Source organism: Gossypium hirsutum, chromosome D06 (assembly GCF_007990345.1).
Source record: "Gossypium hirsutum isolate 1008001.06 chromosome D06, Gossypium_hirsutum_v2.1, whole genome shotgun sequence".
In the NCBI taxonomy this organism is placed as follows: domain Eukaryota; kingdom Viridiplantae; phylum Streptophyta; class Magnoliopsida; order Malvales; family Malvaceae; genus Gossypium; species Gossypium hirsutum.
The window spans coordinates 20,297,083-20,323,432 of NC_053442.1; the positions used below are offsets into that span (position 1 = coordinate 20,297,083).

The following is a 26,350-nucleotide window of genomic DNA, read 5'->3' on the forward strand; positions in this document are numbered from 1 at the left end:
AGCAATGTAATTCAGTCTTCCTAAGAAACCTCGAACTTCTTTCTGGGTGCGTGGTGGCGATAGATCTCGTATTGCCTTGACCTTGTTTGGATCAATCTCGATTCCTTTTTCACTAACTATAAATCCCAACAATTTTCCTGACCTAGCTCCGAAAGTGCACTTTGTCGGATTAAGCTTGAGCTGAAACTTCCTTAATCTTAAGAACAATCTTCTCAGGACCTGCACATGTTCCTCCTCTGTTCTGGATTTGGCAATCATATCATCAACGTACACCTCAATTTCTTTGTGCATCATGTCATGGAACAAGGCTACCATGACTCTCTGATATGTTGCTCCCGCGTTCTTTAATCAAAATGACATCACCTTATAGTAAAATGTTCCCATAAAGTAATAAACATAGTCTTTCCCAAATCTTCTGGATGCATCTTTATCTGATTATATCCTGAGAACCCATCCATAAAAGAAAACAACGAAAATCCCGCCGTATTATCCACCAGAATATCAACATATGGCAATGGGAAGGTGTCCTTTGGGCTTGTTTTGTTCAAATCCCTGTAATCGATGCACATTCGTACTTTTCTATCTTTTTTAGGGACTGGAACGATATTGGCTACCCACTCAGAATATTTGACCTCCTGTAAAAAACCAACATCAAACTGTTTCTTAACCTCCTCTTTTATTTTGAGCACAATATCAGACCTCATTCTTCTGAGCTTCTGTTGAACTGGTTTGCAATCCTCTTTTATGGGTAGGCGATGCATTATAATGTCAGCACTCAATCTAGGCATATCCTGGTATGACCATGCGAAGACATCTTTTAATTCATGGAGTAATTCAATGAGGTCTCGTCTTGTCTTTGCAAGAATTTCAGTTCCAATTTTCACCTCCTTCCCTTCTTCCAAGCTCACAACTTCTACTAACTCTTTGTGAGGTAGGATTTGCTTTTCCTCTTGTTCCACCATCCTCAACAAGTCCAAAGATAAACCACCCTCTTCATCACCTTCAAAATCGCGCGATCCCTCTAAACACACGTTTCGTTCAAAAGGGCACTCTGAGCTCGTAGCAGTGTTATTCACGTCATTGATACACAGAGACCTATTATGGTTACAAAAGAATGTATGAATTTATGTGCAATTATTTATGTAATGAAAGAATATATTTAGGCGTATGGGAAGAATGAAAGAATATTTACTCGAAACAATTGCAAAGATGTATTTTATTAAAATAATGATTTTAAAACATAAGCCTATTTCACAAAAGAATTCTTGTTATTTCTAGGCTAAAACAACAAGTTTGTTTTGAATATTACTCTGAGACAGTTCTAAAGACTTCAGGTATTTCTTCTGCAGTCCAATTGCCTAAAACACTCCCAGGCTCATAAGGACGAATGTCTAGCCAACTTCTCTCTTCATTCCCAAGCTCATGAATGGCATTAATGTGCATATTTCCCAACATCTCCTCAATGTTTTCCTCAACCGATTTCTTTCTCTCCTGATGAATAATTCCTCTAGATACAAAAGTTTTGGATATGTGGGGAATTATCATTGGCTCCCACTTATCTTCCTCCCCATTTAAACGCGCCATTCTTCTTTCCTGCCTTTTCTCTATCTCCTTTCTTCTCTGTCCTTTATCTGGCTTGTATCCTAAGCCAAAATTATCTTACTTTTCTTTCAGAACTGGAACCTCAGTTCTCCCTTGAAGATATCTCCCTAGCTCTCTTCCAGGTAAAGCTCCTTTTCCCACCAACAACTGTAAACCCATCTCTGTAGTTTTGGATAATTTTGGCACCAAAATTTTGCTCCCTTCAGGAACAAATGCCGCATTTACAAACTCCAAAGATCGAAATGAGCACTCTATTGACTCGTCATTGGTTTCTACGTATGGCGTCTCATTGGATACAGCTGCTATTATATCCTCTTCGACTTTTATTGTCACTAGCCGACCATCAAACACTATCTTCAACATCTGATGCAATGATGACGGTACTGCCCCTGCCGAATGTATCCATGGCCTTCCTAATAAACAATTATAGGAAGGTTTGATGTCCATCACAATAAAATCTACCTCATAGACGGTTGGGTCAATCAATGGGGGTATCTCAATTCTTCCCATAACCTTCCTTTCTGTACCGTCAAATGCCCTCACTACATTTTGACACGTTTTCATGTGCGAACTGTCTATAGGTAGCCTGTTAAGTGTGAATAATGACAGTACGTTCAAAGCTGATCCATTGTCAATCATTACTCTTGGCAAAATATGCCCCTTGCATCGTGCAGTAATATGCAAAGCTTTGGTAGATCCCATGCCCCCAGGAGGTATCTCATCATTATTGAAAAATATGAAATTATCAGCACTAATATTATTGACCAACCGATCTAGCTTGCTGACAGAAATATCTTTGGACACATAGGTCTCATTTAGCATCTTCATCAATGCATTTCGATGTACTTCTGAATTCAAGAATAAGGACAGTACAGATATGCGAGCCGGTTGTTTATGCAACTGCTCACCGACATTATACTCACTATGCTTTAAAAATTTGAGGAATCCTACAGCTTCTTCCTCCTTCACTGGCTCAGCTATTTTCCCTTTGTGCTCCCCTATTATGGCCTCTTTCATAAATTCTGGATTGGCCCTCACACACCGGTTCTTTGCAATCTCTTTTCCTAGGACAGTTGTATTGCATTCGTAGCTCCATGGAACCTTCTTGCTGTCTTGGTAAGGAAAGGTTACAGGTTTCTTTATTATGATCCTTGGCATTGCTGGTGTTCTTACCTCATCCTTCTTAGGTCGCGAGATAATGACCACAGGCTGCACTACTCTTGGAACCTTCGAAGACTCTGATGTGTAAATGCTCCTCTCCTCTTTAACTTCTTCATGAAATTCCATCTCCTTGTTATTCATCAGGTCTTGAACCAATGCTCTGAATTCTGCGCATTCTTGGATTTTATGTCCCTCATCGTGATGGAACTCACAGTAATTTTCCACCCTTTCGAAGCTTCTCTCTGAACTCGGGACGATCAATCCCCTTCTTACCATATTTTTCCAAACCTACCTCAAAGGAATTTTCACCTCTGATATGTTCTCCTTGATCTTTCTACCCATGCTCCCACCTACCATGTTCACTCCGTTATGATCAGGTAACGAATTTTCTGTATTGGGTGAATCATCCAATTTAACCACGCCTAAGCTTATAAGTCTTTCCACCAACTTTTTGAATGCCGTACAATGTTCTATAAAATGCCCCTCAATTCCCGCGTGATAGTCTCACCTTGTATTTGCATCGTACCACTTGGGGTATGGAGGCTGCAGAAGTTTCAAGTGGAAAGGGGCAACCACGTGTGCATTGAATAGATTCTGATATAGCTCCCTATACGTCATTGGAATTGGCGTAAATTGAATTTTCTCTGTATTTTTTCTTGTATCAGATCTCTGCTTTGATGATCCTTGCTGATTAACAGCCACTTTTCCCGGCTGATTCACTGTAACTGTCTTCGAATATGAACTTGTGTTGTTGACCTCGCTCTCTTTCTTCTTCGAGGCTGCCTTTCTGCTACTTTCCTCAGCATCTATTTTCCCACTTCTAATAGCGTTTTCTATCATCTCGCCATTCATGACTATGTCGAAAAAACTTTTAGTAGCGCTTCCTAACATATGTGTAATAAATAGTGCCTTCAATGTGTTGACGAAAAGCATCGTCATCTCCCTTTCTAGAAGAGATGACTGAACTTGGACAGCAACCTCCCTCCATCTCTGTGCGTACTGCCTGAAACTTTCACCAGGTTTCTTTTCCATGTTCTGCAGAGTAATTCTATCAGGTACCATGTCAGTCACATGACTGTACTATTTTAAGAATGCCTGTGCTAGATCTCTCCATGAATTAATTTGGGTACGGCTCAGTTGATTATACCATTTGGATGCAGCCCATGTGAGGCTATCCTGGAAGCAATGTATCAGTAACTGGTCATTATTAACATATCCAGTCATCCTCCTGCAGGACATAGTAATATGGGCTTCGGGGCTACTAGTCCCGTTGTACTTCTCGAATTCTGGCATTTTGAACTTGTGAGGAAGTACTAGACCTGGAACCAGGCTTAATTCTCTAGCATCAATTCCATGGTAGCTTTCAGTACCTTCTATCGCTCTAATTTTTTACTCCAGCCATTTATACCTTTCCTCGAGTTGTTTCGGCAATTTACCATTCATTTTCTCGATTGTCTCGTCGAAGTCAGGGATAACAGGATTAGCAAGATTGTCTCCAAGGTTGGAGCCTAATCTAGCTTGAAAGTTTATTGGTGTTTCAGTACCGTCTTGAGGCTTGATAGTGACGGAGGATTTGCACAGATATATCCCCGCTTGTTGAGAAGTAAGTCCTGAGGAATAAACAGGTCCCTCATTGTCTCCTTCAATATTGAGCACTGAGCTATTCCCTTTGTCAACTCCTCCAGTCAATAACTGAGTCAACTTAGCCATCATACTCCCCTAAGATTCCATTATTTTATCCATCATCTTTTGTTGAATCTTCTCAAGTTGCTCGTTCATTTGCTCTTGCATTTACTCCTGGAACTATTTTAGCCTTTGGTCCATGTCTCTAGTTTTCGATCGAGTACCGTAGCAGTGTTTGGCAAGTTGGTTGCTTTCCAGATTAACTGAGGAATGATTTCAATTGATTAGACTCTTTTAGTAGACTTTAATATTTATGATGTCATGCACTACGAATGCATGCAATGAATGCATAAAGAGATGCTGATTCTGGTTCAATTCCATTTAGAAAACTTTACTAGAAAACAAATCTCTTTACATAAAATGGATACTTATACGGCCTTGCCCTCATAGGAGGAGATATTTGATTCTCTTCTTCATTCGAGCGTTAAAATAAATCTCACGAACTCTTCAAAAAAAAACGTCTCTTCTATCTCCTTTTTGCTCGATCCAAGCCGTAACTTGTTGCTCACTCATCCTCGTGATGCTCGTTGGCTTCTCTTTAAGAAGGTTCAGCAGCTCTCGAATAATCTTTGCCATCTTGAATCCTTGGGCAACGGAGCCATAGTCATGTAGTCCTCTATTAAATTATCATCCTTCTCTTATCATGTGTTCTTGGACTATATTTGGACAACCATATTGTCATCTACTTTATCAAGAAACCCATTTTCTTATGACAAGCTCTTTATTTAGCAACTGAATGTGAATCAACACCTCTTTTTTAAGATGCAAATGCAATGCAATCATAATAAAAACAACATAAAAAACAAGTTAGTACAAAGTAAAAGCAAATGAATAAAGCACCTACTCGGGTGACCTCTAGGGGTTTGGCATAGTTCTACCTAGGGCAAGTTCCTAAGGTTCATTATATGAGGTTTGGCTTCTAGATCAAGGGTACTCGAACTAGCAGATTCCTCAATCCTCACCCATTATAGGCTCATATGGACCGAATTCAGTTCAGGGGAATACATTTCCCTATGGCTACACAGAGATGAAAATCTCACGAAGACATAGGTACGGATGTATCCCGGAAGCGGTCCACTACCCTGCACGGAGGTGAAAACCTCACGAAGGACTAGTTTCTTGCTCCCACTTAAAGGGTAAAATCATTCAACTCATGTAATGTGTAGTGCAAACAATACTTAAATACATTAAGCAAGAAGATAATGAATGCAAAAAAGATATCATGAAATTTTTTTAAAACAAATACTTTCTCGACCATAAAATAAAAATTAATCAACTTTGTGGCTCGACTCTCTTATTTTTTTTTTTTAAATGTCCCCAGCGGAGTCGCCAAGCTGTCGAAACCATTTTTTGAAAACAAAAAATTTTAGGTTGTTGACTTTAAAAAATGAAAATTGGGAGTCGCCACCAATCTTTTATTGAGGTGTGATTGGATCACCTAAAAAACGGCTTTGGTCTACGAGTTTTTAAAAAAAAATGGGTCCGAGAGTCAGTTACGTACAAGGAAGGATTAGCACCCTCGTAACGCCCAAAATTGGTACCTAATTAATTAATTAGTGTCTTAAGGTCGAAAAAATATAATCTTTAAAAAACTTAAAACGTTGCGTATTAAGACCCTTCTCAATTTAGAGAAGCAAAAATGTCACATCCAATGCCTTAGGGCACAATATTCTAATTTCCTCCAAAATGAATTAGGTCAGAATACTCGTATAAAAAATTAAAAGAATATCCATTTATCCAAGATTTAAGAAATCGTGGCCCAATACGTTAGGGCACAATTCTTTTAAAATTCCAAACTCGGAATATTTCCTTTATTATTTTTTAGGAAAAATCTTCATTTCGAGAAATCAATGCGTCACATCCAATACGTTAGGACACAACGTGTTGAATTCCCAATAATGAACTCTTATTTTTTATTAAAGAATAATGTTCGAATGTTAGATTTAACGAAGAAAATCGGAACCCAATACGTTAGGGCTCAATTTTCTTGAAAATCCTAAATACAAGCATTATCCCCATTTTGAAAAAGTTTGATTTTAAAAATCGAGTAAAAATAATGTAATGTTATGCTACATTAAATATATAATGCAATAATAAATACTACGATAGCATAGAAATAATGCAAATATATGAACAAATAAATAAAATAATGGCATGCAAAATATCAAATAAATGGGCAAGATAATAATAAAAAAATTTGTAAACCTAAATTAATAGACAAATGATTGAAATAAAAAAAATGTATACATGTACCCATAAAAATATATAAGTTTAAAATAATTAAAATAATATCAAAATTAATTAAATAAAACATATGTCTATAAATATACAAAAAATATTAGTTTTTTTAATGTATAAATACATACAAAAGAAACATATTTATATATATAATAATAATAATTTCATAAAAAAATTATCAGAAATACTGATTTTAAGAAAAATATGGAAAAAGGACTAAATTGGGTCGCAAGTAAAAAAAATAGGGGTGAATCCGTAAATAAATAAAGTCTGAAGGACCAAATTGAACGCGCGAATTACATAGAGGGGTTGGAAGGGTAATTTTCCCTTCTCCTCTAAAACGGCACCGTTCAAAAGGATTAAATTGCAATTTAAAATAAATTAAAGGTCGAATTTAAAAAAATAAAAAAAACCTAATTGAAAATATATTAAAAGGCGGAGGGGCTAAAAGCGCAATTTGCCCCTCCGCATAAAAACATGCGGATCTTGGGTCCGGATCGGGTCGACGAGCAAATCCTCCCCTCAAAACGGCACCGTTTTCAATTGGCTATTTAAGCCAAAAATTAAAACAAAATTTCATTTCAAAACACATTTAAAAAAAACCAAATCCTCAAAAAAAACACTCTCAGCCTCTTGGTTCTCCGGCCATCGGTCGGTCACCGGCCGGTCAACCGCCACTGTGCCGACTGCCGATCTCCGGTGCCGGCACCGCCTTATCCGGTGGTCGGAAAAAGGAAAACCCCAAATCTGGTCTTTTCAACACACTTGAGCCTAGATCTTGGCTCAAAATTCCCAAAATCGACTAAAAAACCTAAAAATGCCCTAGAAACCTTTCAGATTCTAGCCGTCTATCATCGGAGATGGTCCTCTTCCTTCCCGCGGCGTTTCAGAAACCAAAAGCAGGTAATTTCTTTCCTTTTTATTTTGGTTTTCTTTTCATGCAAGTGAAAATAAAAAAAAGTAAGAAAAGCGAAAAAAATGTAAACCTTTGGACTGATTTTTGCTCTCTTGGATATTGAACTAACTGTGTTTTGCTGCGAAAATAATTGTGTATTCTTATTGATTTTGAAATCCGAATCCCTATTACAGTATGTGCAATGGCTTTTTATAGCCATATTAAAATAAAATATAAAGAAACAAATCTCATTTGATCTCTTCTTGATTTGCAATCCTTGATTTTTTCTATATACTGTTTGTTTCCATTTTTGTGCAGGTGAAGATTGCGAAGATTCGGAAGACCGGCTGAGTGGCTGCGGTGCGAGGCTCCCTCAGAAACCCTAGAGTTTTTGAAATTGCTTTAGGCATGGGTCTAGCTTTGGGCCTCTGTTTGTTTCAATTTGGGCCACATAGGCCGATTGTAAATTGGGCCTTTTAAAGCCCGGGCAAAATCTGTTATTACAATTATCTATAAAAAAATCTTAAATTCTGGTATAACTTAATTTCCTGCCATAAATGGAATAATGACACCTTTACTATCACTACATCCAAATTACAAATATATATTTTAGTTTTTTATGAATTCAAATAAATATTCCTTAAATGCGAGGATATATTCTAAAGAAAAAGCATATAATTTACAATTTAGGGAAAGCTTATTATGCTATAATATTTGATGTTTCATCAAATTTAAAACAAAAACTTACTTATCAAAGGAATGATCATAGCTATCTTACATCATCGCCAAGGGAAAGATCAATGCTTTGTTTTCTAAACTTGCATGCAATTCCAAGGCCTTACCAACCTTGAATATTGTAGTGTTTTAGCTGGGGTTGAGTCAAATTCTTTCATTTTTCATTATTATTTGGTTTTCATGGCCTGATATGGCTGGCTAATGTAATATTGCGTTTCCCATTCTATGAATCTTGATTAGAAAATATACATCTAAAAGAAAAAAGAAATTAAGGTGATATGGAAGAAAATTTAAGAAAATAAAACCCTACATCATATTCAAACAATTTGAAATTTATGGACCCACGCTCCATTCCAAATTGAAATTTGCTCTCCAGACCCAAATCTCCAACACATCATTTTCTCAAGAAGGTCTTGTATTGCCCATAGACTTCTACAGGTAAAAGAAGGTAAATTCCTTAATCTTGCTTGCAAAAAATTTGAGTGTGGATAGTATTATGCTTTTAACGATCTTGCTAATAACGAATTGGGATAACAAATTAACCGCCAACCCTGTTTTGCAAGAAATACCATACTAAATTTTGACATAACTCTAAAGCCCATTCCCTTGTCTTCTTTTAAATCCCCAAGTTTCCCCCAATCGCACTAATGGATTCCTCATTTATTATGTTGCTTTTGCCACCAAAATCGACCCATAAGATTTTCTAATTCCAAACAAAAAGAATTTGTTAGTAAAAAGCATGCCATAACATAGATAAGGATTGCCTGTGGCACTATGTTAATGAAAACTTCATTCTCTCTTATGGATAAGAAACGAGCACTCCACCCTTTAATCTTACTAATCATTCTATCTTTCAAGATTTGGAACGTTCTTTTTTTATTTCTTCCCACATTATTTGGAAGACCTAAATATTTTTCTAGATCTCTTAATGTTCGCACGCCCAATAAAGTCATTTTTTGTTCCCTTCTTTGTTTGGATACATTCGAGCTAAAATAGGCTAATGATTTTTCAAAATAAATAATTGACCTGAACATATTTCGTATTCTATTATTATGGTTTTGAGATTTTGTGCTCCTCTTTCTGTAGCATCTCCAAATAAGATGCAGTCATCTGTAAATAATAAGTGTGTAATACTTGGTCCCCTTTGGCAGACTTTTACTCCTTTTATGGTTCCCTCACATGATGCTAATCACATTAAAGACGAGAGTCATTCACTGCATATCAAAAATAGATATGGGCTTAAATGGTCTCCTTGTCGCAGTTCTTGCATTGGTTTGAAAGATTCCCCCATCTCATTATTCATGCACATTGCATAAGTAACTGTCTTAACACATTTCATGATTAAAGACACCCATGCATCGGCAAAGCCCATTTTCTGCATGACTATCTCAATCAAATCATTTTCCACTCTATCATATGCTTTGCTAATGTTAAGTTTTAGAGCAAGATTTCCATTTTGGCCCAATCTTTTTTATTTAATAGAGTGATTAATTCGTATGTGAGTAGAATATTGTCCGCGAATAAGTCTCCCTGACATAAATGCACTTTGGCTTTTAATAATACAAACATTTAAAACTTTTTGGAATCGGGTGCCATTGTCTTAGGGATAATCTTATAAATTAAGGTGCAAAGACTGATAGGTCGAAAACTCTTTAAGTTGACTGGATTTACCACTTTAGGGATGAGGATAATAGATGTTGTATTAATCTCCTCAATCGAACCGTCCCTATTTAGAATATTTAGGCAAAAATCACTAACCTCTTTTCCCACAATGTGCTAATACTTCTAAAAGAAAAGTGCTAGAAATCCATCTGTCCCGGAAGCTTTGGTCAGTCCCATGTTTTTAAGAGAATAAACAATTTCTTCCAAAGTAAAGTTTTCTGTTAACATGCGGTTCATAGTTTCTGAGATGCAACTTTCAATCCCTGATAAAATATTCTCGGGATTACTTATTCCTCTCGATGAAAATAAATTTTGAAAATATTCCCTCACCATATTAGCCTTCTCCTTTTTGTCCATAACAAGTTGCCATCACTCATTTTCCAGCTTCTCAATTCAATTAGCTCTTCTTCTTTGGGAGGTAAATGTATGAAAAAATTTTATATTCTTGTCACATTCTTTTAGCCAATTCGTTCTCGCTCGCTGTTCCCAATACCTTTCCTTTTTTATCAATTTCAAGATTTAGAAGAATTTTTACATCAATAAGCTCCTCTAAATTTTCTTATGTTCTTTCCAATTCATCCAATTCTGCAATACGAGTAAAAAGTTTCATTGGTAGCCCTTTACGTGATTTCTTTATTCCCCATGCCCATTTTTGTAAGCCTTTCCCAACATACTCTAATTTTTCCACCACTCCTCCTCTGATCATTTCCCATAGTCGCTTCACTTCCTCCTCACATGATTATTCCATGACCCACCAAGCTTCGAATCTAAACCCTCTCATTCTTCTACTTAAATCTTCATGCTTTGTTTGAAATAGGAAATGACAATGATCTGAAAAAAGAATGTGTCAAATGCCGAATAGTATAATCAGGAAAAAGATAGAGCCATTCTATATTAGCCACTTCTCGATCAAGACGTTCTTCAATGTTTCTTTCTAGAAGGTTCCCTGTTTCCCAAGTAAACCATTTACCTGAAAAAACCCGCATCCTCAAGTTGACATAAATTAAGAGTGTTTCGAAACTCCTCCATACGTCTTTCATATCTAGGAAGACCACCTTTCTTTTCAAAAGAGTATAAAATCTCATTAAAGTCCCCACAAACTAACCAAAGCGTGATTGGCTCTCTACCCAACATTTTCAAGAGATCCCATGTCTCTCCCATTCCTCGTGTCTTTAGGGCACCATAAAATCCAAGCATTCACTATTTAGCCTGAATTTTAAAATCATCAATATCAACATCAATATAGTTATTAGAAAAACTTCTCAAACTCACTGATATTTCCTTCTTCCAACCAAGACTTAGCCCTCATCGTGTTCCAATTGTTGATATGCTAATGCCCAATTGAAAGCCACAGCGTCGTCTAATTCTTTCCATCCAATATTTGTCAATTATGGTGTCCATAATGAAGACTATTTGGGGACTATTCGACTTCAACGCATATTGAAGCCTTCTAACGCCCCATGGACTTCCCAATCCACAAATGTTCCAACTTAAAATTTTCATTGTGGTCGGTCGGTTTGTCTATTGACAATCGTCGATATCTGATTTGTGCAATTAATTCCTTGTTGGTCTACTAGTTTACCCTCCATTTTTGATAAAATTCAACCTAATTCATTGATATTTGACCGGTGTCTTTTCTTTCCTTCATGTCACACTAAAGATATTTCCTCACTATTCTATACAATTCCCTTTCTTTTGCCACACCTATTCTTACTGTCTAAATTAATTTCTGGGGTTTGGGTAATGAAACCCTTATTTTGTCGCATGTCAAGATTATATTCCCCATTATTGTTATTCGTAGCTACTAGTTTACCTCTAATTTTCTCCAAGTTCCTTTCCATCTTATCATCCCTCAACCATAAGCTTGGTATGACACTGGCTCTTCATGATTGTGCCTTTAAAGAAATATCCCATCCATATTCCACTTCTTTTAGGAATAAATTAATCCTCTTTTGGCAAAATCTATTGCCATGCCCCAAGTATCCACACAGGAAACAGAATAAAGATAATTTCTCATATCGAAATTTCACATAAACCAAACTAGATTGAGAAATCATAATCCTTTTTAATGGTTTTCTAACATTAATCTGGGTTCTAATACGCATAAAATTTCGATAACCTTAGGTAATCTGTTTTATATCATGTTCTAGGAACTTTCCAACGAAATCCCCCAATTGTTCCGCCACATAATCGGAGAAAAATCTTGATGGAAGATCGTGGACTTGCACCCAAAAGTAAGCATAACAAAAAGGCACCAAATTCAGATCATCACCCTCTTATAATCTATGGAGTAAAAGAAGATGATTATTAAAAGTCCATGGCGTTCCACTCATCTCCCTCTCCACATCAACCTCATAAAAAACCAGAATAAGTATCGTTTATCACCTAAATCAGAGATTTGAATTCCCCCCAATGAATGCCATAAATTGAGCATAGTGTTCTTTAATGCTTGGAAATTAACTACGCTTGCTATAAGACAACAACCCACTAAACACATTTCAAAAACAGGTTTCTAAGGCCTGGTCTCCATCGCAAATTGTATCCCTTCATCATCTTCTTCTTCAAGGCTTAATTTTTCCAACTCTTTCTCCATCGATATGTCTTCTACCATGATTCAAAAAATAGAGCTTCCCTAGGTATGGGACTTTGATTTTTTTTAGCCTAAATCAGAAATTCAAGAACTAAAACATGAAGACTCTATTTAGTTAAAAGAGATTTATTTGTCAGCTGTAAAAATCCACTTGCAGAAGCAAAAAATAATGAGAACAAATTGCAGGATTCCTATCAGTAAACCCTAGACTTTTGCTACACTAAAACTTGCCACCTTAAGGCAGATTGATCAATTGTGAATTCTAAATCTATTTTTGAGTTAAAAAATAAAATAAAAACAATTAAGTAATAATTATTATTTTTTAAAACCACTACAACAAAACATGCTTACTGCGACACTTTTGGGGCGACACTTATTTAAGTGTTGGGATAGACTTGTTGACATATGTTTTAGCCAACTTTTTGTATAAAAGTTGGGATATGCATGCCTAAGGTAACGCTTAAATAAGAGTCAGTTTTATCCAACACTATGCCGACGCTTTTGGGCCGACACTTTCCTAAGTGTTGGGATAGACTTGCCGATATACACTTTGGTCAACTCTTTATATAAGAGTTGGGATATGCATGCCTAAGGCAACACTTAAATATGGTCGGCTTTGTCCAACACTATGCAGACACTTTTGGGCCGACACTTTCCTAAGTGTTGGGATAGACTTGTCGATATACACTTTGGCCAACCCTTTGTATAAGAGTTGGAATATGCATGCCTAAGACAATGATTAAATAAGAGTCAGTTTTGTTCAACACTATGTCGACACTTTTCAAAGTGTTGTGGTAGACTTGTTGGCATACGTTTTGGCCAACTCTTTGTATAAGAGTTGGTATATGCATGCCTAAGGCAACACTTAAATAAGAGTCGGTTTTGTCCAACACTATGCCGATACTTTTGGGCCAACACTTTCCTAAGTGTTGGGATAGACTTGCCGACATATGCTTTGACCAACTCTTTGTATAAGGGTCGGGATATGCATGCCTAAGGCAACTCTTAAATAAGAGCCGGTTTTGTCCAACACTATGCCAACTTGTGTTATACCTTTCCTAACTATATAAAAGTGTTGCCATATGAAAAGAAAAAATTTTTATGTCCTAACTCCTGATATACCACCAATCACTAATTTTATAATTGTACATATCACTTTTTTAATAAATTAATTTTATATTAAATAAAAATTGTGGTATTAATATTTTAAACTAATATCTTTGGATTTAAAAATGAATATTCTTAAAAATTTACATAGTGAGTGTTAATAATTATATATAGTCAAATTAAAAAGGACTTAATAGCTTCGAGTGAGAATAAGGGTTTTAAGATTCATACATCCTCACTGCATTTTTCATGACAAGCATAGAAAAGCCCATATTCATATTAGACATAATTGTTATTTTTTTTCTTTAAAGATGAATTTTTAAGGTTAAAACATGTTTGATGACCAGAATCATTGTTAATGGAAAAAGTTTGATAATAAAATTAGAAATTAAAGAATTGCTATGATATTAATTTTTTTTTCCTATTTGTATTGGCAATAGTTTATAAAATACAATAAAAATAATTATTTTTACTTTGCAGCTTATGCCTTTTTCTCTTTGTTTTTATTTCCTTTTGCTTGATTTATTAAAACAGAAAACCTGTCACTTTCTTCTTCTTTTTAATATTAAATAAAACCTGTCTTTGTTGGGTGTAATTGCAAAAGGCAAATTTTATTAAAATTAAAAAGTATAATATATGGTGTAATTTAAATGATAAATAATCACAATGGATTATAATATTAATTAATTTTAAGAATATACGTTAACTTAATAAAAATAATATTTCTTACTTTTAACAATGATTAAGTGAAATGAGATTCATTTTCGCTGCCAAACGAGCAAAGTAGCTAAAACAAAGAGAAATGAAAATCAAAACACAGCCAAAACAAAGGCAAAACCAAATCAAAACGCAGCGTTTTATCGGACTCTCTTATGCATCGTTTGCAAGTTCAAAATGCATCGCGTCTGTTTCGCATCTTCCTTCCCCCCCCTTTTTGTTTGGTTACGAATGTCTTCCTCTTCTCTCCCGAAGGAAGGAAATCGGGGAAAAATGAAAATGAAAGGAATCGAAGGAGACACCTCAGTGGGAGGATCAGGGCGTTACATTTTTAATCTGACGCGAATAATTAGCGAGGACATAATATTTTACGTTGATGTGGACGCAGAGTCGCTTGTTGAAATGAAAACATCGAGAGTCACCAGATTCAATTCCATAAAGCAATCTATCCTACTCTTTATCAATTCCAATCACTCTATCAAACCCGACCACTGCCTCTTGGGTACTTTTCGCTTTCGCTTTTCTTTTCCGTTTCTTTTAGATTTGATTATAATCTAGGCTTTCATTTATTTGAAAATTAGGGTTTTGAATTTTTTTTACTTAGGCATTTCATTTTATTTCCATTTGTTTTGTTTTTTATAGCTTAGAAAAGAGTTTAGTAGTGATGTTGAGTCTACCATTGCTGCTGTTCGAGCATTCTCGGCTACCACAATCTCTACTGCGCAAGCAAACCTCACCAATTTATTCCGCGTAGCTGCTCAATTTTAAAAGTGAGAATAACTTTTTGTTCAATTTTAAAGTTGTTATTGATTTCATGATTGTTGCGGAAGCGACGATAATATTAATAACAATATTATCAGAAATATTTAGATAATTATTATGCCAACAATTATACTAAGAAAATTCCCAGTTAAATTGGAGGGGTCACAATGGTCCCGCTTAAAACCCAACAACTAGACAGAACTCACTTAGATATTTATAGCAATAATAACTAAATAAATATAACCAACATAAAGCTATTAAATATAAGCAAACAAATAAGAAATAAAATACCAGAGATTTAATGAGGTTCGGCCAATTTAGCTTACGTCCTCGGACACTACCAAATCAATATTTCTTCTAGAAATATTACAAAGGAGAAGATTTTGGGATGATACAACCAAAGGGGAAGGGGTTCTATATATAACAAACCAAACCCCCTCCCTTTCTATCTTTTCCTAATGTGGGATATTGCCAATATTCAACAAATCTCCACCTTGGCGATATTCCACATCTTCGAACATCTTCTCATAACACAAACTTCAATAGTGTCTTCAAATTTGCAACCAATCGCCTTCTTCCCTTTTGGTAGTTGTGCCAGCTTCCACGTCTTGTTTTTCTCTAGAGATTGCATTTCCTCTTCCATTGCACCTAACCATCTATTATTCTCTAAACTCTGAATGGCTTCGGTGTAAGTGGATGGAATATTATCAACAACTGGAAGTGCATAAGCTACCATGTCAGTGAAACGAGCAGGTTTCTGAATTTCTCGTCTCTGCCTTCTGACTGCAATTGGCTCTGATTGCTGTTGAGGTTCTTGGGTAGAAACCTCTTCCTCATCTGACTCTGCATCTGCCAATGAAGAATCACTAGTGGTACCTTTTGCTGGAATTACCACACTCTGCTCAAACTCCACCTGCTGCGGAGTACACTCCACCTGCTGCGAAGTACTACTCACTCCTTCTAGATTTACCTTATTCAACATGGCAGATTCATGAAAGGTAACATCCCTACTGATTATCGTCTTCTTTGCCTCTAGACACCACAAACGATATCCCTTAACACCAGCATTGAAGCCCATGAATAGAGCCTTCTTTGCTCTTGGATCTAACTTTGATTCTTTCACATGATAATATGCAATAGAACCAAAAATGCGCAAGGTGTCATAATCAGTAGCAGGTTTTCCATACCATTTCTCCAAAGGAGTCTTGCCATTTATAGCAGATGATGGCAAATGATTGATGAGATGTTGAGCGTACGTCACAGCCTCAGTCCAAAACTTTCTATCTAATCCAGCATTGGATAACATACATCGAACTTTCTCCACAAGCGTTCGATTCATACGCTCTGCCACCCCATTCTGTTGCGGTGTTCCACCTACGGTGAAGTGCCTTACTATGCCACAATCTTGGCATATCTTCAGGAAAGGATCGCTTTTATATTCTCCACCGTTGTCTGATCGGAGAACCTTAATCTTCCTTCCTGTCTGATTTTCAACTTTAGTTTTCCACTTAAGGAAAACTTCAAGCACCTCATCTTTGTTCTTCATAGGAAACACCCAAACTCGTCTGGAAAAATCATCAATAAAGGTGACAAAATAACGTCTTCCTCCAAGTGATGGATTCTTGAACGGTCCCCATACATCAGAATGCACATAATCCAGAATACCTTTAGTATTGTGAATCCCAGTGCCAAATTTCACCCTTCGTTGTTTTCCCAGAACACAATGCTCGCAAAATTCAAGTTTGCAAGTCTTTGTACCTTTCAATAATCCTTGCTTGGCTAGAGTTTGCAAGGATTTTTCACCAGCATGGCCCAAACGCATATGCCACAGCTGTGTTGCCTCAGCGTCCTTCTTGGTACTCGTAATTGCTGCTGCTGTTGTCCCGACCACTGTACTACCTTGGTAGTAATACAAATTGTTCTTTCTTATGCCTTTCAACATCACCAATGCTCCTGAAGTTGCTTTAAGAACTCCATCTCGTATTGTCACAACTAGGCCTTTAGATTCTAACGACCCCAAAGAGATGAGATTCTTCTTCAACTTTGGGACATATCGTACATCCCGCAAAATTCTAGTAGATCCATCATGACTCCTCAGTTTAATTGAACCTATCCCGGCTATTTTACATGTGTTATCATTACCCATGTAAACAACCCCTTCATCTAGTTTTTGAAATTCAAAGAACCATTCCCGAATGGGACACATATGATAGGAACAACCAGAATCCATGATCCAATCATCTGCATATAATGTTGAAGATGTCATACTAAGAGAAAAGTCTGACTCTGCTTCACTATTGCATTCTGCAACATTTGCATCTTGCGGAGTCTTCCCTTTTTTCTTCAATTTTGGACAATCTTTCTTCCAATGTCCTTTTTCTTTGCAAAAAGAACATTCATCTTTGGCAACAGCTCGACCTTTGGACTTTCTTCTCTTCCCCTTAGACTGACTTTGCTGACGACCTCTTGTTACCAATGCTTCTACTGCTGCTTCACCTGAACCTTTCAACTTATCCTTTCGGCGTAGTTCATAGCTATACAATGCAGCAGTTACTTCATTGAAAGTTACTTCCAATTTTCCATGAAGTAGAGTAGTTTCAAGGTACTCAAACTCCTCAGGAAGCGATCCCAACAACATTAACGCCAAGTCTTCGTCTTCAAAAGTCACATCCAAATTCAACAAATCAGCCACCAGCTGATTAAAATTGGTAATGTGCTCGTTCATCGTGGTACCAGGAACATAATTGAAACGAAACAGTCTTTTCTTCATATGCAACTTATTTTGACTGTTCTTCTTCAAGAATTTCTCCTCCAACGCTTTCCACAATTTACTTGCAGAAGTCTCTTTACTGAATGTATACTTTTGCTCTCTGGAAAGACATTATCGAATTGTACCACATGCCAATCGGTTGATGGTCTTCCATTCTTTATCATCAACCCCTTCTGGTTTTTCTTCCTCAATGGCAATATCTAGACCCTGTTGAAAGAGGGCATCTAGAAGCTCACTTTGCCACATGCCGAAATGACCTGTTCCATCAAAAATTTCCACTACAAATCTCGTATTTGCAGTTCCAATCCTCGGCAAAATGTACGAAGTGGAAGTTGTTGATATGGATGGTTTTTCTTCTGTCATTTTTGCCATAGCTTCTATTTAATAGCCACCAAATGCGGAATACCCACAAGCTTTCGGAAATGTTTCTGATGTGTAAGATCAGACTAAGCTGCAAACACAGAGCATACTACAAAACCTTGGCTCGGATACCAATTGTTGCGGAAGCGACGATAATATTAATAACAATATTATCAGAAATATTTAGATAATTATTATGCCAACAATTATACTAAGAAAATTCCCAGTTAAATTGGAGGGGTCACAATGGTCCCGCTTAAAACCCAACAACTAGACAGAACTCACTTAGATATTTATAGCAATAATAACTAAATAAATATAACCAACATAAAGCTATTAAATATAAGCAAACAAATAAGAAATAAAATACCAGAGATTTAACGAGGTTCGGCCAATTTAGCTTACGTCCTCGGACACTACCAAATCAATATTTCTTCTAGAAATATTACAAAGGAGAAGATTTTGGGATGATACAACCAAAGGGGGAGGGGTTCTATATATAACAAACCAAACCCCCTCCCTTTCTATCTTTTCCTAATGTGGGATATTGCCAATATTCAACAGATTTCATGTTGTTTAAAAGGATTTTGTTGTTTCAGTTAGAAGCAATTGGTTGTTTAATAAAATTTGATTAAAAAAGAGATCAATATGGTGGCGCCGGAGTTAGCTGTTGTATTTACTAAGTTGCAGACACTATCTACTTCAGGCCATGCATCTATGGTCTCCATAAACATATTTGTAGCTCTTCTTTGTGCTTGCATTGTGATTGGTCATCTTTTGGAGGAGAATAGATGGATGAACGAATCAATTACTGCCCTTATCATTGTGAGTTTCTCTATTGACATCTTTTGACGTCGATTTGTCATTCATGGACAATTCAGCTAAGTTTTGATTACATGGTTTTGTATGTTTTTCTTGTTTGATATCTTTGATTTAAATTACTTTTGTTGGCAGGGTGTTTTTACTGGGGTCATTATTTTGTTGACAAGTGGGGGTAAAAGCTCTCATATTTTAGTCTTCAGTAAGATTTGTTCTTTATCTATCTTCTGCCCCTATTATACCTTGTAAAAGGTAAAATAGATGGACATATAATACTTGTCCAATGTGAAGCTTTGTTTTGTTTAAATAGCCATTCTTGAGTTTCTATTTTGGCTTAAACTTGACTGCATTGAGAATTCCCCAATGTTTTCATTGGGGTAAACAGAGGAACATATATGTCTTTTCTACTTGTTAAGGTTTGATGTTTTATTTAAAATTTTTTAGAGTAAAAATAACGGCGACATTTAGTTAATATTTTGCTTTCCTAAAGCCTTTTTGATCTCTGCTTTCTCTACCAGGTTTCAGGTGGAAAAGAGGTATTTTTTTCGTAACTTTATCACCATCATGCTGTTTGGGGCTGTTGGTACACTAGTGTCACGGGGCTAGACCTTTCGTATCGCAATCCGTGCGACCTTAGGCGATCCGTTCGTCCCAAACTTGCCTAAGTCGGCCTTTACGCCCAAAAGTGAGGATTCTTTAGAACTCCTCCAAGGCACCAATTTGTATAGCGGAAGCGATTGTGTCAAAAAAAGCTACAAAAAAACAACAGAAAGCCAAAGAAAGAATGCACGCAAAGTGTTTGAGTAAATGCTCAAGAATTCTATTATTCTTAAGAATTCAGCTTACAATGGATGAGGACAAATGAGGGGAGGCTCTCTATTTATAGTTAAGCTCCCCCAAAACCGACGGTCAAGAATGCACGCAAAGCCTAAGGTAACGCTTAAATAAGAGTCAGTTTTATCCAACACTATGCCGACGCTTTTGGGCCGACACTTTCCTAAGTGTTGGGATAGACTTGCCGATATACACTTTGGTCAACTCTTTATATAAGAGTTGGGATATGCATGCCTAAGGCAACACTTAAATATGGTCGGCTTTGTCCAACACTATGCAGACACTTTTGGGCCGACACTTTCCTAAGTGTTGGGATAGACTTGTCGATATACACTTTGGCCAACCCTTTGTATAAGAGTTGGAATATGCATGCCTAAGACAATGATTAAATAAGAGTCAGTTTTGTTCAACACTATGTCGACACTTTTCAAAGTGTTGTGGTAGACTTGTTGGCATACGTTTTGGCCAACTCTTTGTATAAGAGTTGGTATATGCATGCCTAAGGCAACACTTAAATAAGAGTCGGTTTTGTCCAACACTATGCCGATACTTTTGGGCCAACACTTTCCTAAGTGTTGGGATAGACTTGCCGACATATGCTTTGACCAACTCTTTGTATAAGGGTCGGGATATGCATGCCTAAGGCAACTCTTAAATAAGAGCCGGTTTTGTCCAACACTATGCCAACTTGTGTTATACCTTTCCTAACTATATAAAAGTGTTGCCATATGAAAAGAAAAAAATTTTATGTCCTAACTCCTGATATACCACCAATCACTAATTTTATAATTGTACATATCACTTTTTTAATAAATTAATTTTATATTAAATAAAAAATTGTGGTATTAATATTTTAAACTAATATCTTTGGATTTAAAAAATGAATATTCTTAAAAATTTACATAGTGAGTGTTAATAATTATATATAGTCAAATTAAAAAGGACTTAATAGCTTCGAGTGAGAATAAGGGTTTTAAGATTCATACATCCTCACTGCATTTTTCATGACAAGCATAGAAAAGCCCATATTCATATTAGACATAATTGTTATTTTTTTTCTTTAAAGATGAATTTTTAAGGTTAAAACATGTTTGATGACCAGAATCATTGTTAATGGAAAAAGTTTGATAATAAAATTAGAAATTAAAGAATTGCTATGATATTAATTTTTTTTTCCTATTTGTATTGGCAATAGTTTATAAAATACAATAAAAATAATTATTTTTACTTTGCAGCTTATGCCTTTTCTCTTTGTTTTTATTTCCTTTTGCTTGATTTATTAAAACAGAAAACCTGTCACTTTCTTCTTCTTTTTAATATTAAATAAAACCTGTCTTTGTTGGGTGTAATTGCAAAAGGCAAATTTTATTAAAATTAAAAAGTATAATATATGGTGTAATTTAAATGATAAATAATCACAATGGATTATAATATTAATTAATTTTAAGAATATACGTTAACTTAATAAAAATAATATTTCTTACTTTTAACAATGATTAAGTGAAATGAGATTCATTTTCGCTGCCAAACGAGCAAAGTAGCTAAAACAAAGAGAAATGAAAATCAAAACACAGCCAAAACAAAGGCAAAACCAAATCAAAACGCAGCGTTTTATCGGACTCTCTTATGCATCGTTTGCAAGTTCAAAATGCATCGCGTCTGTTTCGCATCTTCCTTCCCCCCCTTTTTGTTTGGTTACGAATGTCTTCCTCTTCTCTCCCGAAGGAAGGAAATCGGGGAAAAATGAAAATGAAAGGAATCGAAGGAGACACCTCAGTGGGAGGATCAGGGCGTTACATTTTTAATCTGACGCGAATAATTAGCGAGGACATAATATTTTACGTTGATGTGGACGCAGAGTCGCTTGTTGAAATGAAAACATCGAGAGTCACCAGATTCAATTCCATAAAGCAATCTATCCTACTCTTTATCAATTCCAATCACTCTATCAAACCCGACCACTGCCTCTTGGGTACTTTTCGCTTTCGCTTTTCTTTTCCGTTTCTTTTAGATTTGATTATAATCTAGGCTTTCATTTATTTGAAAATTAGGGTTTTGAATTTTTTTTACTTAGGCATTTCATTTTATTTCCATTTGTTTTGTTTTTTATAGCTTAGAAAAGAGTTTAGTAGTGATGTTGAGTCTACCATTGCTGCTGTTCGAGCATTCTCGGCTACCACAATCTCTATTGCGCAAGCAAACCTCACCAATTTATTCCGCGTAGCTGCTCAATTTTAAAAGTGAGAATAACTTTTTGTTCAATTTTAAAGTTGTTATTGATTTCATGTTGTTTAAAAGGATTTTGTTGTTTCAGTTAGAAGCAATTGGTTGTTTAATAAAATTTGATTAAAAAAGAGATCAATATGGTGGCGCCGGAGTTAGCTGTTGTATTTACTAAGTTGCAGACACTATCTACTTCAGGCCATGCATCTATGGTCTCCATAAACATATTTGTAGCTCTTCTTTGTGCTTGCATTGTGATTGGTCATCTTTTGGAGGAGAATAGATGGATGAACGAATCAATTACTGCCCTTATCATTGTGAGTTTCTCTATTGACATCTTTTGACGTCGATTTGTCATTCATGGACAATTCAGCTAAGTTTTGATTACATGGTTTTGTATGTTTTTCTTGTTTGATATCTTTGATTTAAATTACTTTTGTTGGCAGGGTGTTTTTACTGGGGTCATTATTTTGTTGACAAGTGGGGGTAAAAGCTCTCATATTTTAGTCTTCAGTAAGATTTGTTCTTTATCTATCTTCTGCCCCTATTATACCTTGTAAAAGGTAAAATAGATGGACATATAATACTTGTCCAATGTGAAGCTTTGTTTTGTTTAAATAGCCATTCTTGAGTTTCTATTTTGGCTTAAACTTGACTGCATTGAGAATTCCCCAATGTTTTCATTGGGGTAAACAGAGGAACATATATGTCTTTTCTACTTGTTAAGGTTTGATGTTTTATTTAAAATTTTTTAGAGCAAAAATGATGGCGACATTTAGTTAATATTTTGCTTTCCTAAAGCCTTTTTGATCTCTGCTTTCTCTACCAGGTTTCAGGTGGAAAAGAGGTATTATTTTCGTAACTTTATCACCATCATGCTGTTTGGGGCTGTTGGTACACTAGTGTCACGGGGCTAGACCTTTCGTATCGTAATCCGTGCGACCTTAGGCGATCCGTTCGTCCCAAACTTGCCTAAGTCGGCCTTTACGCCCAAAAGTGAGGATTCTTTAGAACTCCTCCAAGGCACCAATTTGTATAGCGGAAGCGATTGTGTCAAAAAAAGCTACAAAAAAACAACAGAAAGCCAAAGAAAGAATGCACGCAAAGTGTTTGAGTAAATGCTCAAGAATTCTATTATTCTTAAGAATTCAGCTTACAATGGATGAGGACAAATGAGGGGAGGCTCTCTATTTATAGTTAAGCTCCCCCAACACCGACGGTCAAGAATGCACGCAAAGCCTAAGGTAACGCTTAAATAAGAGTCAGTTTTATCCAACACTATGCCGACGCTTTTGGGCCGACACTTTCCTAAGTGTTGGGATAGACTTGCCGATATACACTTTGGTCAACTCTTTATATAAGAGTTGGGGATATGCATGCCTAAGGCAACACTTAAATATGGTCGGCTTTGTCCAACACTATGCAGACACTTTTGGGCCGACACTTTCCTAAGTGTTGGGATAGACTTGTCGATATACACTTTGGCCAACCCTTTGTATAAGAGTTGGAATATGCATGCCTAAGACAATGATTAAATAAGAGTCAGTTTTGTTCAACACTATGTCGACACTTTTCAAAGTGTTGTGGTAGACTTGTTGGCATACGTTTTGGCCAACTCTTTGTATAAGAGTTGGTATATGCATGCCTAAGGCAACACTTAAATAAGAGTCGGTTTTGTCCAACACTATGCCGATACTTTTGGGCCAACACTTTCCTAAGTGTTGGGATAGACTTGCCGACATATGCTTTGACCAACTCTTTGTATAAGGGTCGGGATATGCATGCCTAAGGCAACTCTTAAATAAGAGCCGGTTTTGTCCAACACTATGCCAACTTGTGTTATACCTTTCCTAACTATATAAAAGTGTTGCCATATGAAAAGAAAAAAATTTTATGTCCTAACTCCTGATATACCACCAATCACTAATTTTATAATTGTACATATCACTTTTTTAATAAATTAATTTTATATTAAATAAAAAATTGTGGTATTAATATTTTAAACTAATATCTTTGGATTTAAAAAATGAATATTCTTAAAAATTTACATAGTGAGTGTTAATAATTATATATAGTCAAATTAAAAAGGACTTAATAGCTTCGAGTGAGAATAAGGGTTTTAAGATTCATACATCCTCACTGCATTTTTCATGACAAGCATAGAAAAGCCCATATTCATATTAGACATAATTGTTATTTTTTTCTTTAAAGATGAATTTTTAAGGTTAAAACATGTTTGATGACCAGAATCATTGTTAATGGAAAAAGTTTGATAATAAAATTAGAAATTAAAGAATTGCTATGATATTAATTTTTTTTCCTATTTGTATTGGCAATAGTTTATAAAATACAATAAAAATAATTATTTTTACTTTGCAGCTTATGCCTTTTTCTCTTTGTTTTTATTTCCTTTTGCTTGATTTATTAAAACAGAAAACCTGTCACTTTCTTCTTCTTTTTAATATTAAATAAAACCTGTCTTTGTTGGGTGTAATTGCAAAAGGCAAATTTTATTAAAATTAAAAGTATAATATATGGTGTAATTTAAATGATAAATAATCACAATGGATTATAATATTAATTAATTTTAAGAATATACGTTAACTTAATAAAAATAATATTTCTTACTTTCAACAATGATTAAGTGAAATGAGATTCATTTTCGCTGCCAAACGAGCAAAGTAGCTAAAACAAAGAGAAATGAAAATCAAAACACAGCCAAAACAAAGGCAAAACCAAATCAAAACGCAGCGTTTTATCGGACTCTCTTATGCATCGTTTGCAAGTTCAAAATGCATCGCGTCTGTTTCGCATCTTCCTTCCCCCCCCTTTTTGTTTGGTTACGAATGTCTTCCTCTTCTCTCCCGAAGGAAGGAAATCGGGGAAAATGAAAATGAAAGGAATCGAAGGAGACACCTCAGTGGGAGGATCAGGGCGTTACATTTTTAATCTGACGCGAATAATTAGCGAGGACATAATATTTTACGTTGATGTGGACGCAGAGTCGCTTGTTGAAATGAAAACATCGGGAGTCACCAGATTCAATTCCATAAAGCAATCTATCCTACTCTTTATCAATTCCAATCACTCTATCAAACCCGACCACTGCCTCTTGGGTACTTTTCGCTTTCGCTTTTCTTTTCCGTTTCTTTTAGATTTGATTATAATCTAGGCTTTCATTTATTTGAAAATTAGGGTTTTGAATTTTTTTACTTAGGCATTTCATTTATTTCCATTTGTTTTGTTTTTTATAGCTTAGAAAAGAGTTTAGTTGTGATGTTGAGTCTACCATTGCTGCTGTTCGAGCATTCTCGGCTACCACAATCTCTATTGCGCAAGCAAACCTCACCAATTTATTCCGCGTAGCTGCTCAATTTTAAAAGTGAGAATAACTTTTTGTTCAATTTTAAAGTTGTTATTGATTTCATGTTGTTTAAAAGGATTTTGTTGTTTCAGTTAGAAGCAATTGGTTGTTTAATAAAATTTGATTAAAAAAGAGATCAATATGGTGGCGCCGGAGTTAGCTGTTGTATTTACTAAGTTGCAGGCACTATCTACTTCAGGCCATGCATCTATGGTCTCCATAAACATATTTGTAGCTCTTCTTTGTGCTTGCATTGTGATTGGTCATCTTTTGGAGGAGAATAGATGGATGAACGAATCAATTACTGCCCTTATCATTGTGAGTTTCTCTATTGACATCTTTTGACGTCGATTTGTCATTCATGGACAATTCAGCTAAGTTTTGATTACATGGTTTTGTATGTTTTTCTTGTTTGATATCTTTGATTTAAATTACTTTTGTTGGCAGGGTGTTTTTACTGGGGTCATTATTTTGTTGACAAGTGGGGGTAAAAGCTCTCATATTTTAGTCTTCAGTAAGATTTGTTCTTTATCTATCTTCTGCCCCTATTATACCTTGTAAAAGGTAAAATAGATGGACATATAATACTTGTCCAATGTGAAGCTTTGTTTTGTTTAAATAGCCATTCTTGAGTTTCTATTTTGGCTTAAACTTGACTGCATTGAGAATTCCCCAATGTTTTCATTGGGGTAAACAGAGGAACATATACGTCTTTTCTACTTGTTAAGGTTTGATGTTTTATTTAAAATTTTTTAGAGCAAAAATGATGGCGACATTTAGTTAATATTTTGCTTTCCTAAAGCCTTTTTGATCTCTGCTTTCTCTACC

General features: G+C 35.7%; 2 protein-coding genes and 2 long non-coding RNA genes across 5 annotated transcripts; 3 read left to right on the forward strand and 1 right to left on the reverse strand.

Annotated features, from left to right (window-relative positions):
* Positions 1 to 1,659: 1,659 nt before the first annotated feature.
* LOC121218389 (uncharacterized) lies at positions 1,660 to 3,039 on the reverse strand. Its single transcript, XM_041095564.1, has one exon. It carries the CDS (start codon positions 3,037 to 3,039, stop codon positions 1,660 to 1,662), a length of 1,380 nt encoding a protein of 459 aa, XP_040951498.1.
* Positions 3,040 to 14,481: 11,442 nt separating this feature from the next.
* On the forward strand, positions 14,482 to 19,423 carry LOC107900337 (sodium/hydrogen exchanger 2-like). Of its 2 annotated transcripts, XR_005914794.1 has the most exons (4): positions 14,482 to 14,892; positions 15,033 to 15,160; positions 18,882 to 19,107; positions 19,237 to 19,423. XR_005914794.1 is itself a non-coding variant. In XM_016825971.2 (2 exons), exons 1-2 carry the CDS (start codon positions 18,931 to 18,933, stop codon positions 19,348 to 19,350), a joined length of 291 nt encoding a protein of 96 aa, XP_016681460.1. In that variant the 5' UTR covers positions 18,902 to 18,930; the 3' UTR covers positions 19,351 to 19,381. The 2 variants fall into 2 exon arrangements, 1 of the variants encoding a protein (XP_016681460.1); XM_016825971.2 differs by lacking the exons at positions 14,482 to 14,892; positions 15,033 to 15,160 and having other exon boundaries at positions 18,902 to 19,107; positions 19,237 to 19,381.
* A 2,207-nt stretch (positions 19,424 to 21,630) lies between these two features.
* LOC107900339 (uncharacterized) lies at positions 21,631 to 24,030 on the forward strand. The gene is made up of 3 exons (XR_005914795.1): positions 21,631 to 21,907; positions 22,048 to 22,475; positions 22,605 to 24,030. It is a non-coding gene; the product is annotated as an uncharacterized lncRNA (long non-coding RNA).
* Positions 24,031 to 24,859: 829 nt separating this feature from the next.
* LOC107900340 (uncharacterized) lies at positions 24,860 to 26,119 on the forward strand. Its single transcript, XR_005914796.1, has 3 exons — positions 24,860 to 25,274; positions 25,413 to 25,840; positions 25,970 to 26,119. It is a non-coding gene; the product is annotated as an uncharacterized lncRNA (long non-coding RNA).
* The last annotated feature ends 231 nt before the right edge of the window (positions 26,120 to 26,350 follow it).